This window comes from Drosophila rhopaloa, unplaced genomic scaffold (assembly GCF_018152115.1).
Source record: "Drosophila rhopaloa isolate 14029-0021.01 unplaced genomic scaffold, ASM1815211v1 contig_158, whole genome shotgun sequence".
Classification (NCBI taxonomy): Eukaryota; Metazoa; Arthropoda; class Insecta; order Diptera; family Drosophilidae; genus Drosophila; species Drosophila rhopaloa.
In genome coordinates, this window is record NW_025335037.1 from 561,247 (window position 1) to 573,987 (window position 12,741).

Genomic DNA, 12,741 nt, shown 5'->3' on the forward strand with positions numbered 1-12,741 from the left:
TTCTTTCCTTTGCACGCCGTGATCTATATCCTATAGCTGCCATATAACTGAACGATCGGAAATGCCATAACTTTGGTGTTTTTAAAGTCAGGAAGTTGGGATTTTTTATATGTTTTATGTTCAACCAATATAAATTACAGAATATTCTGCAAGGGTATATCAACTTCGGTTCCGCCCGAAGTTAGCTTTCCTTTCTTGTTTTATTTTTTTTTCGGCTGTTCCTATGGGAGCTATATGATATAGTCGCCCGAACTGGCTCGTTCCGACTTATATACTACCTGCAACAGAAAGACAACTTTTTGGAAAGTTTCAAGCAGATAGCTTTAAAACTGAGGGACTAGTTTGCGTAGAAACGGACGGACAGGCCAACGGACAGACTGGCATGGCTAGATCGACTCTCCTGGTCATGTTGATCAAGAATATATAAACTTTATAGGGTCGGAAATGTTTCTTCACTGCGTTGCAAACTTTTCACTGAAATTATAATACCCTCTGCAAGGTTATAAAAAACTGATAAGTAAAGCTGAACTTTCTTTACCCAACCTCGAGAATTATAATGAAAAAATTTTTCACGTGTGTGTGCAACGTGAACCGGAACACGTCCGATATATTGGTAATATAATAAGAGGACGCCACGGCAAGGAAAATATTCCAAGATAAGATGAACACTGCATGCCCACTGCGATATATAAATTAAAATCAATACGTGATTAAATTTGTATACTCTATATAATATAGCTCCCATAGGAACAATCGAAAAAAATTAAAGAAAGTATAACTTTGTTGTTTTAAATTGTTTTAAATACTATGGAATTACGGGTTTAAATAAATTAAAATCGGACATCTATATCATATAGCTCCTATAGAATAATCAACAAATTGAAAAAAAAAAAAATTTATTTTGCTGTTTTTTTTATTTATCGAAATATTCCTTTGAGATATAGTAATTATACCCGTTACTCGTAGAGTAAAAGGTATGTTACAGGTAGAAGGAAGCGTTTCCGACCCTATAAAGTATATATATTCTTGTTCAGGATCACTAGCCGAGTCGATCTAGCCATATCAGTCTGTCCGTCTGTCTGTCTGTCCGTATGAACGCTGAGATCTCGGAAACTATAAAAGCTAGAAGATTGGCATTTTTCATGTAGATTTTAGGAGTTCCTACGCAGCGCAAGTTTGTTTCAAAATGATGCCACGCCCCCTCTGACGCCCACAAGCCACAAGCAGTGGCCACAGTTTTGATGCTATTATGAAAATTTTAATTGATATGAATTTGTTTCGTCAATACCTATCGATTGGCCCAATAAAAGTTTGCCACGCCCACTCTAACGCCCAAAAACCCATTAAACGCTTAAGCCTGGCTAGCGCCTACATTTCCGCCTTTCATGGCCCGTGGTACCAATGTCTTGGGGTCATCTACGCAATACAATAGCATATTTATATTAAGTTGTTTAGCTGAGTAACGGGTATCTAATAGTCGAGGCACTCGTTTTAAAATTTGATAACAATTTCGTATAGCTGCTATAGAAACGATGGCAAAATGCAGCGCAAAATCGACATAGCTTCTTTTTTTTTAGTAATATAAAATCAAAATCGAAATGTAGTCGTTTAGTAATTATTATTCTTGTAATTAATATTTTAGTCGATACTTTTTAATTATATTAGTTTATGGATTTCATTTTTAAAAATACATTCATTATGATTGTTTTGAAAGAACTGGATTTATTTATTAGGTACATTTAAATAATAATGTACCACGTAGCGATACATGTAAAGACTAATTGGGCAAAGTAAATAACAATAGGATTCGAAGAGGTTTTTGCTTTTTTTACAAGCACTTTCACTTGATTACTGCAGAGAACGTATCGAAGCTGATATTTGATAAATGTTACAAATTAAATTTATCATACATTCAGGTGATTTAATTATTCAAAGAGTTTAGAATGTGACAATTTAAACAGTAAAACCGGCAATGAAAAAAATATTTTATCGCAGAAACTAATATAGAAATAAACAACAAAGAATTAATAACACAACTTTTGTATAATGGTATAATGTAACAAGGTTGGATTTATGTTGAATAAATGGAATTATATCTGTTTAATGTAAAATTTTACGTTGTGGAGGAAATAAATAGCAGCAAATTATAAAATTATTTTTGTTTCTGTTTTTTTATTGCTTAAACTGTACCTATACTGCTACTATATTTATTCATAATTTTAGGTTAGGCTTCTGCTAAAACTATTAGGACAACATAAAATAAGCTGGACCTGGACGGCAGCAAAACAAGAAACGCATTAAAAAGTTTCCAACTTTTTTCGCGCTTTACTGAGTATATATTTTATAATATTTTTATTATTTTAGATACCAATTTAAAGGTAGACACTCTTGAGCCAGCAGAGAAAGTTTTCAACAAGGTTCTACGGTGTGTTAAAAAACTGTACCCATTCAACACCCCCGAGACAACTGACAACGTAAATTTAATTAAGATCTTAAGATTAAGAATTATAATTAATAATAATAAGTAATAAATGTAAGAAAATAATATAATTAAATAAATGGAAAGATTGTCGATGTTAGTGTTTATTTACTGATTAAAACGCGTTAAATTCATGATGAAATTTGATCAGTTAAAATGAAAATGTGATGAATAGCTATATAAAATGCAAATAATTACTGATAAATATGTGATGAACTGCTGCGATGAATTACTGATGAAAATGTAATGAATTGCTGATTTAAATGTGAGGAATTGGTTATTAAAATGTGATGATTTACAGATCAAAAGGTGATGAAATTTCACTGATCAACTCCTAGGTCATGACCAAAGTTAAATTCATCACTATTTCTAATGAAAATTCATCGATTATTCATCAGCAGGGATGCATTTTTGGTGATGATTTATCAATTAAAAGGTGATTCACTAAAGAGAAGAACGAGAAGTTTAAGAGGAGCATCAGAATCACACAGAGATTCATCAGAGAGTAGCTTCTCTGAGGATTAAACTAAACGAGTTGGCAGGAAGATGACGGACCCTTTTGTTAGAAGGTTGACTGGATTGCGAGGTTAAGATAAACTTAAGTCCGAGAGACAAAATTAGTTGTGTTCGGCAGACGTTCACGAAATGTTAAGACTTTGGGAAAAGAAAGTGACAGAGACATGTTTATGCAAATCTAGTGAGCTGGGGGAAGTAGTTTAGTATCTGTTTTTATTAAAAGCAAACAAAGCTGGTTTGTAAGGGAAAGGAAGAACATTTCGAAAAAGAATGCGTCGAGAGTGTAATTTGGTTCAAATGCCACAAAACTAGTCATATTGCTAACAGTGTGATAAAATAAAACTTAATTGCACAGAATATTAATTGCACGGCAATGATAGATTCCGGAAGAGATCAACTTCAAAATAAATAACAAACATCTCAAAGGCTTTGGAAGAGGTGAATTGATTACCACAGGAAGTTCTGACTTGGACGTTTTCGTTGACAGTATAAGATTTATAATAACTTTTCTCGTAGTTAAAAGGGAAAAGTTATAGTATACTACTTTTGTTGGAAATAACACAAAAGGTCGACATTGTGTTCAATACAAACGAAGTCCGATTCATTGGAAAAGTTATTAAAGACAAAAAGCTTTTAAGGCAATATGTGTCACCAAAATTATTAAACAACCAAAAGCTATATAAACTGAAGTCGCCAGTCGAAATAAAACTAATTTTGGAAGATGATGTCCCAATATTTCAACCACCTCGTCGAACCTCATATGAGAACTGGATATCAATCGAAAAGCAGTAATCTTTATTCCACAGGATTACCACAGGAAGTTTTGATTTGGAAACTAATACTAATACTAATTTTGTGCTAAGTAAGATAAAATGAATGCTTTTAAGATTGGCAAAGAGTCTGTAAGGGATTCCTGTAATAAGGAAAACAACCTTCACGTTTGAGTTCTGTATTAAAAACTGACTTTATTTTTCTAAGTCTTCGCTTACGTAACTAACATGAAATTCTTATAATATACTTATCTATGGTCTACGCAGAGACCACATCTGTAAGCCTGAACAGAAGCCCTATCAACGGTCTCCCGCAAGGCGACTTTTTGTGCAGTGTGAGAACTATATTTATGGTCGGGCTCAAGTGGTCTGTACTTAAGATTACAATTGTTTGGCACGGCACCCTTATAGGTTTTAAGTTACAGATCGTTATTAACGGCTCTAGATAGATATACAAGTTATCAAACCTGTGAAAACAGGACAATTATGGCTTTTATAAACAATATTTTCAAACTCTGCATTTGGCTTTGTCTTTGCCTTTGGCTTTGAAGTCCGATTTTGGTTCCCCTGGCCGAGGTTGGATTAGATTTAGAAATGAAGCGGCAGTGCTATTTTTATCGCGACCGCGATCGGTTGACAAAAATTAGAAAGTAAACAGAAAGTGTCTTGTATTTTAGTGTTTAAGAATAAAAGGTTTATCACAAAAATAATGTAGGAATTAATCTATTCACAATGTTTTATTGGAATTAAGTTTAAACATTAGAGGTGCTTAGATTAGTTTACAAAGTTCTTTCTGGTTTTTTACTTAAATTTGTCTCTTCTCTTTACGAACGCTATTCGACGACTCCTCGCTCATTCGTTCAGGTATCGACGGCCTTAGAAGAATCGAGTACTTTTATCGAGAAGTTCAGATGGTAAACTGATTAAGAGTTGCCATATAACTTAACCCGCTTCGAGTGTGCCGTGCATTAAGCCCGCCTGATTCAAATCCCACATTCGGCCCTCCTGACTGTTCATTCGCCTCGAATGGACCTGACCAAGGTTTCATGTACTCGGAAACCATAGACGTTTTAAATGGACCCTCTGTATCGCCTATACGTTCTACTTCGTACCGCCCATGATCCTTGACTGCAACAATCTTGTACGGCCCTAAAAACTTTCCCTTAAGCTTTAATCCGACACCATACTGAGTTCTCTTAATTGCTACCAAATCATTAAGATGATAGACTCTTTCTTGTTTCCGCTTCAAATCAAATGCCTTCTTATTCTCTTCTTGTACCTTTTTGATGTTCTCTCTGGCTTTGGCGAAACGTCTCTCTTTCTTTATTTAGAGATTTTATCGCGAACTCCTGCATCAAGTCCTTTAGTTCATTGCAGCCGGATAACCGCATATCAACTCCAGTTAAAAGCTTGAATGGCGTAATCTTGGTGCTTCTTGGCTCGGTGCTATTGATAATTTGCTGAACTCGTCCCACATATTTATACCAGGCTAATGGTTTTTCATAGCTCAACTTTGCTAGCAATACTACGACGATCTTGTGAATTCTTTCGACTTGGCCATTTCCGCGTGGTACACCTGTCGCTATAAGCAGATGCTGTATGTTGTGTGACTCGCAGTATTCTTTGAATGCAAGAGATGTGAAAACAGTGCCTCTATCGGACACTATACGGCAAGGATTTCCTAAATGGACGGCTTGCTTATCCAGACAGTTTAGAACTTCGTCTACACCAGTGCTACGAGTTGGGTAGAGCCAAACATATTTTGAAAATCCGTCTACTATGACAAGGATGTGGTTATATTGCTTGGTCGTCATTTCCATAGGACCGACGTGATCGATGTGGAATGTAATGAAAGCTAAATCGCGTTTGTCAATTGATGTTAGAAATCCCTCTTTCTTGCCCGCTTTGGCATTTACTATAATACATCTTATACAACTCTCGACAATTCGATCTGCTTTTTCTTTCAGCTTGGGAATAAAATACGACCTTTCGACTATATCCTGTGTCTTTCCGGCAGAAAAATGCCCTTGGCTATGCGCGCTCTGAATTATCTCATTTTCCATAGTTGAAGGTACTACGACTAGCTCACGATTAGGATCTTTGATGCTTTTGTCCAATCATCGTTAATCTGGGTTTCCTTTAAGCGATGAGAAATAGAGTCTGACAAAAAGAAACATGAGACCCGACTCAAGGCATCAGCATGTTTCATTTGAGTCCCAGAACGATGTTCGATCTTGTAGTTGAAGTCCTGCAAATATAAAGTTCAACGAGCTACGCGAAGAGGAACTTCCTTTTTGTTCATTGTCATTTTGAACGCGTTGCAATCAGTTACGATTGTGAACTTTATGCCTAACACATAGACAGGCCACTTGACTAGAGCTCCGATAATAGCCAGTACTTCCAGTTCATACGAATCGTACTTTTCCTCAAATGGTGATGTCTTTCGGCTCAGGTATTGGACTGGATGGCAAGCACTGTCTACTGGGTCCTTCTGCAGTAACCCTGCGCCAAAACCGTACTTGGACGCGTCTGTGTGGATTTCCGTTTGTAAATTGGGATTATACAGGACTGGTTCGCTAGTAAGAGCAGTCTTCAGCTTTTCAAAAGCACATTCTTGTTTCTCTCCAAATTCATACTTGGAATCGCCTCTCAGTAAATCCGACAAGGGCCTGGCAATGGATGCGTACCCGTTTATAAACTTTCGGAAGTAAGAAGTCAGACCTAAGAATCGCTGAATCGCTTTTTTGTCATGTGGTTTGGGAAACTCTTTCACAGCTTGAATCTTTTCCGGACCTGGGGTGATGGTTCCAATTTGAATAATGTATCTTAGGAACTGTACTTTACTGTGCAATATTTGGCACTTACTCCAGTTGATACGTAAACCGTTCCGAGAAGCAAGCTGCAAGACATCTTTCAACTTAGCAAGTCCTTCTTCCGAGTCTTGACTGTGTATGATTACATCGTCCATGTACACAACGACAACATTAGTGGCGATGAGCTCCCTTAGAACTGCCATGATGAATCTTGTGAAAACGGCAGGTGAATTTTATATGCCAAATGGTACATAAAGGAATTCAAATTGTCCAGATTGGGTCACAAATGATGTATACTTTCGAGAGCCTGGTTCAATCGGAACGTGGAAGAAGCCGTTTGTTAGATCCAAAGTAGTGAATATCTTGGACCCTTGCAGCTTGTCTAGAATGGTCTCCATATGAGCCATCGGAAAATTGTCTCGAATAATTTTCTCATTAAGCTTTCGGTAGTCACAGCACAGTCTCTTCTTTCCGTTTTTCTTGGACACCAAAACTACCGTTGGATAATTTTCTCTGCAAGCCAATCCTTAACTTGATCGTCAACTGTTTTCTGGTCACAGACAGGTAAACGACGTGGATGCTGGTAGACAGGTAACTCATCCTTCAAAATGATTTTCATTTCTGCTCCGGTGAATACTCTTCAATCAAACTTTTGACCGCAGTGATTTGACTGCTGTGATTGATTCAAATGAGATAAGTCAACGTGATCGGAAACTGCTGCCTTTTCTCCACACATGCCCTTAAAATCTTGCAGAAACTCGGACCCGAAGTTGATATGTTTATCTTCGTTACTTTGCGATTTATTCCGACGCATAAACTCAGTGCCTTCTTTTGTAACTTTCATGTCAGCAATATCCAGGATAGTTCTGCCCAAAATTGCGTCAAAGCCCATGTCCTCATCTGGAATCACGTCAACAGGTATGACAATGCTCCCAAAAGTTAGAACTTGACTCTCGCCTATTCCCGTCAAACACTTTTCTTTTCCGGCGAGAGGTTCGTTGCCTAGTTTGAGGAAAATGTTCCTGCGCATAAGGCATAGATCAGCGCCTGTGTCGACGAGTCCTTTGAATTGAGCGTTGGAAGACTTGATACTTTTTAGTTCGAGGCCAGAAGCCGTAAACTCGTTTTTTGGCTTAGTAGCTGCGTTCTCCACGTGAACGGCATAAGCATTTCTCTTCTGTTTCACCTCAACCTCGATTTTGCACTGCGCAGCACGATGACCTGGCTGTCCGCACCGATAACAATTATTGGTATCCTTCTTCTTGCAATCTTTTTTTAAGTGGGACGGATCCCCACACTTAAAGCATTTACGTACAAACTCTGGTTTCGAGTCGAAGCTTTTGAATCCATCTGCCTCAACTACACGCGCTTCATTCTTGTAAGGAATCTTGTATGAACCACGGACCTTTTTGTATACTTCGATCTGCTCCTTCAAATCCTTAATGGTTTTCGCCTGATACAACATTATTTTGTTTGCCTTAGCATCTGGAACTCCTTTTACAAAATACTCTATCAAACTCTCTTCGTCTAGTTTAATTGGCTTGGCTATTTCCATCAAAGCATACAAATATTCCTGAAGCGTCTCTCCTTTCCTCTGCGCACGTTGACCTAGCTTGCGATGGATCTCAGCAAATGAAATTTTAACACCAAATTCGCCACGTAATGCTGCCTTTAGAGAATCCCAGTTGCGAATGTTAGCCTAGCTGCGAATGAACGATTTTGCAGCCCCACTGAGCAACTGCTTAGAATAAATGAAAAGTTGAAGCTGGCTCCACTGCACAGTCAAAGCACATTCCTCCAACTCCTGAATCCACTGATCTATATCTGGACTACCTGTACCTGCAAAATTTGAAACACTGCCTTCTGCATCTTTAAGTGTAAACAAAGAACGACTTATAGGCACTGCCTGCACTGGACAATCGAGAGCGGTAGCTACAGATTCAACTTCATCCGAATCGTTGTTATCATCGTCGTCCTGAATACCGAAGTGAGCCAGGAGTCTGTCCTGTAAATCGCGCTTTCTACCGGCTGTGGATAAATTTAGTTCAAGTAGCTTTGCGCGCAAATCCACGCATCGCATTAACATTATCTCCTCGAGTTGCATTTTGAGATGAAATTTGCTTACAAAGATATTAGTTAACAATAACTATAAATAATAAATAGCTTCAGAAATGACAAATTTTGGTTTTATACAAACAGTCTACTTGTGAGCGACATTCAATTTCATTGGGCCAGCTTTCTGATTAGCACCCCTTTTGATGCACTGCTTCTCGAAACTGCTTGCCTGCCAATTGGATTTTATTCTGGACTATTAAACTTGAAAAAATCCTGCCCTTGCTTGTCCGCTGACGTCGTTGCCTTCCACCAAGATCTGCTTACTTCAGACTCTGCTGCTCTGCTTAAAAATCCTGCCCTCCAGATTCCGTCAACCCGTCTTTGCTCCAATGCCCGCTTCACGCTCCTGACTTGTTCCGCTCGTCTCTGTCTATCGCTGCTCCCAACGCCTTTTACAGATCAGCCTCTGCAAGTTACCAGTTCACCGTGACTGGCCGGATCTCAGACCGACGCTCTGGGGAACTATGATGCATTACCTCCTGGACTGCATTCGCTATTTGCTCCAAGCTTTTTTCGTGCGCCTTTTTTACACACACATCTGCCAAATTAACTGCGCAGTTGTCTCAAATTGCAATTTCACCAGACTTGAAATTAGACAATCATTGTTTGTAAAAACGCACTTCTGCACTCTAATGTTTGGGTCAATCCCGGTTGAGCCCCCAAATTGTAGGAATTAATATATTCACAATGTTTTATTGGAATTAAGTTTAAACATTAGAGGTGCTTAGATTAGTTTACAAAGTTCTTTCTGGTTTTTTACTTAAACTTGTCTTTTCTCTTTACGAACGCTATTCGACGACTCCTCGCTCATTCGTTCAGGTATCGACGGCCTTAGAAGAATCGAGAACTTTTATCGAGAAGTTCAGATGGTGAACTGATTAAGAGTTGCCATATAACTTAACCCGCTTCGAGTGTGCCGTGCATTAAGCCCGCCTGATTCAAATCCCACAGTAATATAATAAACCAGAAAGGAAAGCTAACTTCGGGCGGAGCCGAAGTTGAAATACCCTTGCAGAATATTCTGCAAATTATATTCTCCAAAATTATTCATATGATGCATTCTTAATACTCATAAAAAATCCAAACTTCCTAACTTTAAAAACACCAAAGTTATGGCATTTCCAATCGTTCAGTTATGTATATGCCAGCTATAAGAGTTATGGCATATCTTATCAATCAGTTATATGGCAGCTATAGGATATAGTCGGCCGATCCCGGCCGTTCCGACTTATATACTGCGTGCAAAGGAAAGAAGGGTGTGTGCAAAGTTTCAATTAGATATCTTTAAGACTGAGAGACTAGTTCGCGTAGGACAGACAGACGGACAGATATATATCAACTCAGGAGGTGATCCTGATCAAGAATATATATACTTTATAGGGTCGGAGATGTCTCCTTCACTGCGTTGCACACTTTTGAACAAAATTATAATACCCTCTGCAAGGGTATAAAAACTGGAGCTATAATAAATATAGAAAAGGGAGTCTTGGAATATAAAGGGAAAACAGAAAAGTTAAAATATTATGATAATGAGGAAAAAAATGAAATAAGTTTAATTGAAGTAAATAATATTCTTCCGTTAAAAGAATTTATTATAAAAAAATATTTCGATGATAAAAGTAGCGAAAACACAGATTCATTATTTGTGGAAAATATATATCCCTATAGTGAGAAAAGCTTGGGATTCGAAAATCCTGAGAACGCCGACGTAGAAATATCCGTCAATAAAAATAAAAGTATTTTGGAAATTAAAAACAAGAGAGAACGCTATAGTCGAGTGCCTCGACTATTAGATACCCGTTACCTAGCTAAACCACTTAATATAAATATGCTTTTTTGTATGTTTTTCGCCGCTCGAACAGGGAACACCACGTGGAGGCCGTTGATTTGCAACCAAAATTAACGTTGACTCTGTTGAGCACCTTGGCCAGCTGTTGCAAAGTCATCCGTTAGATGGCGCTATTGTATTGCGCCATCTACTCCTAGACATTGGTACCACGTAGAGGTGGAGAAAAATCGATGTTAATATCGATGTAATCGATGTTTTCAAAACATCGGTAACATCGATGTTTGGCTTGCCAAACATCGATGTTTTCCATCTCTTATCAACACAACATCTTCTAACGCCAACAAATCACACCGCTGCAAATATAGCAGAAACGATAAAATCGGTGCTAGATGACTGGGCGATAGCGCAAAAAGTTGTATGTCTTGTGTCTGATGACGACGCTTCCATGAAAAAGGCGTGCGTTTCATTAAAATACAAACACTTGCCGTGTGTGGCCCACACTATTAACCTGCTGGTCGAGGACATATTAAAACAGCCAATATTAGAGGAAATTCTAAGCAAATGCAAGACTGTTGTATCGTTTTTTAAAAGAAGCTCGACTGCGTATGCAAAATTCAAAGCAGCACAAAAAACAGAAACTCCATATGGCCTGGTTCAAGAAATGCCGACGGGCTGGAATAGCGCATACGAAATGATCAAGCGAGTAATTCTGACAAACGAATATATTAGTGTAGTATTGGCTGTATCTCACAATGCCCCTTCACCGTTGTCTGCCGAAGAAATTGACGTTTTAAAAGAGATTTCGATATTGCTTGCTCCATACGCGGAAGCAACCTTGTCGGTTTCGACGAACACCAATGTCTCAATTTCGTTGATCATTCCTGTAATTTGTGAACTTTTCCACAAAGTTAATGGATTCGATTTCAAAACAATTGAAGGAATCGCTGCCGCAGATTACATGAAGATTCGTCTAAGGGAAAGATTGTTTGCATATGAAACTAGAACGATTCCTCGTATCGCAACAATTCTCGATCCGCGATTCAAGAAGCAAGGGTTCCTTGCCCAATCGAACTCGGAGGAAGCGGCCAAGGCTTTGCAGGAAGAGCTGAACTCCGTTATGACAACAACTCCACGACCGCAGCCAGCACCACCAACAGAGGAACCTACACGGTTCTCATTCCTCAAAACTAAAATGGAGACAACAGTTCAATCACTTCGGGCGGATTCCATTATACTCTTACGCCAACATCTAGAGAAAGGGAACCAACCGGAAAAGTGCGATCCGTTGGCGTATTGGGAGGTAAAACTTTATATGCTAAGTCTTTTGTTCTTCAAATATTCAATTAAACAAAATATCTTATTTCAGATGTCAACTGATGAACCATTTAAAAAGATCTCGAAAAAGTTCCTTTGTATTCCAGCATCCTCATGCGAGTCTGAACGCCTCTTTAGCAAGGCAGGCCAAATGATTTCGGACCGTCGCACTCGCTTATCGCCATCAGTCGTCGATAAGCTTCTGTTCCTTAACAAAAACAAAAATATTAATAAAATTAAAATATAATAACAAAAAAAAAAATTTTGTTAAACATCGATTAAACATCGATGTTTTTCACCAAAAACATCGAAAACATCGATGTCCACAAACATCGATTATTCTCCACCTCTAGTACCACGGGCCGTGAAAGGCGGAAATGTAGGCGCTAGCCAGGCTTAAGCGTTTAATGGGTTTTTGGGCGTTAGAGTGGACGTGGCAAACTTTTATTAGGCCAATCGATAGGTATTGACGAAACAAATACATATCAATTAAAATTTTCATAATAGCATCAAAACTGTGGCCACAGCTTGTGGCTTGTGGGCGTCAGAGGGGGCGTGGCACCATTTTGAAACAAACTTGCGCTGCGTACGAACTCCTAAAATCTACATGCAAAATGCCAATCTTCTAGCTTTTATAGTTTCCGAGATCTCAGCGTTCATACGGACAGACAGACAGACGGACAGACGGATATGGCTAGATTGACTCGGCTAGTGATCCTGAACAAGAATATATATACTTTATAGGGTCGGAAACGCTTCCTTCTACCTGTTACATACTTTTGCACGAATACAATATACCCTTTTATTCTACGAGTAACGGGTATAATCAATAAAAATACAAATATCTTGGGAATTAAAAATCCTGAGAACGCCGACGTAGAAATATCCGTCAATAAAAATAAAAATATCTTGGGAATTAAAAATCCTGAGAGTGCCAACGAAGTA

At 38.3% G+C, this 12,741-nt stretch overlaps 1 protein-coding gene across 1 annotated transcript; it reads left to right on the forward strand.

Moving 5' to 3' along the window:
• The first annotated feature begins 11,297 nt into the window (after positions 1 to 11,297).
• LOC108041547 (zinc finger BED domain-containing protein 4-like) lies at positions 11,298 to 12,049 on the forward strand. Its single transcript, XM_017119474.2, has 2 exons — positions 11,298 to 11,782; positions 11,849 to 12,049. The coding sequence occupies exons 1-2, from the start codon at positions 11,441 to 11,443 to the stop codon at positions 12,041 to 12,043; spliced, it is 537 nt and encodes a 178-aa protein (XP_016974963.1). The 5' UTR covers positions 11,298 to 11,440; the 3' UTR covers positions 12,044 to 12,049.
• Positions 12,050 to 12,741: the final 692 nt, after the last annotated feature.

What these genes read in the sequence shown, in the direction of transcription:
- LOC108041547 (XM_017119474.2), top strand. Translation starts at nt 11,441, where the DNA reads ATGAAGATTCGTCTAAGGGAAAGATTGTTTGCATATGAAACTAGAACG. An exon ending in ATCCGTTGGCGTATTGGGAG is followed by an intron (nt 11,783 to 11,848) that starts GTAAAACTTTAT and finishes ATCTTATTTCAG; the next exon opens with ATGTCAACTGATGAACCATT.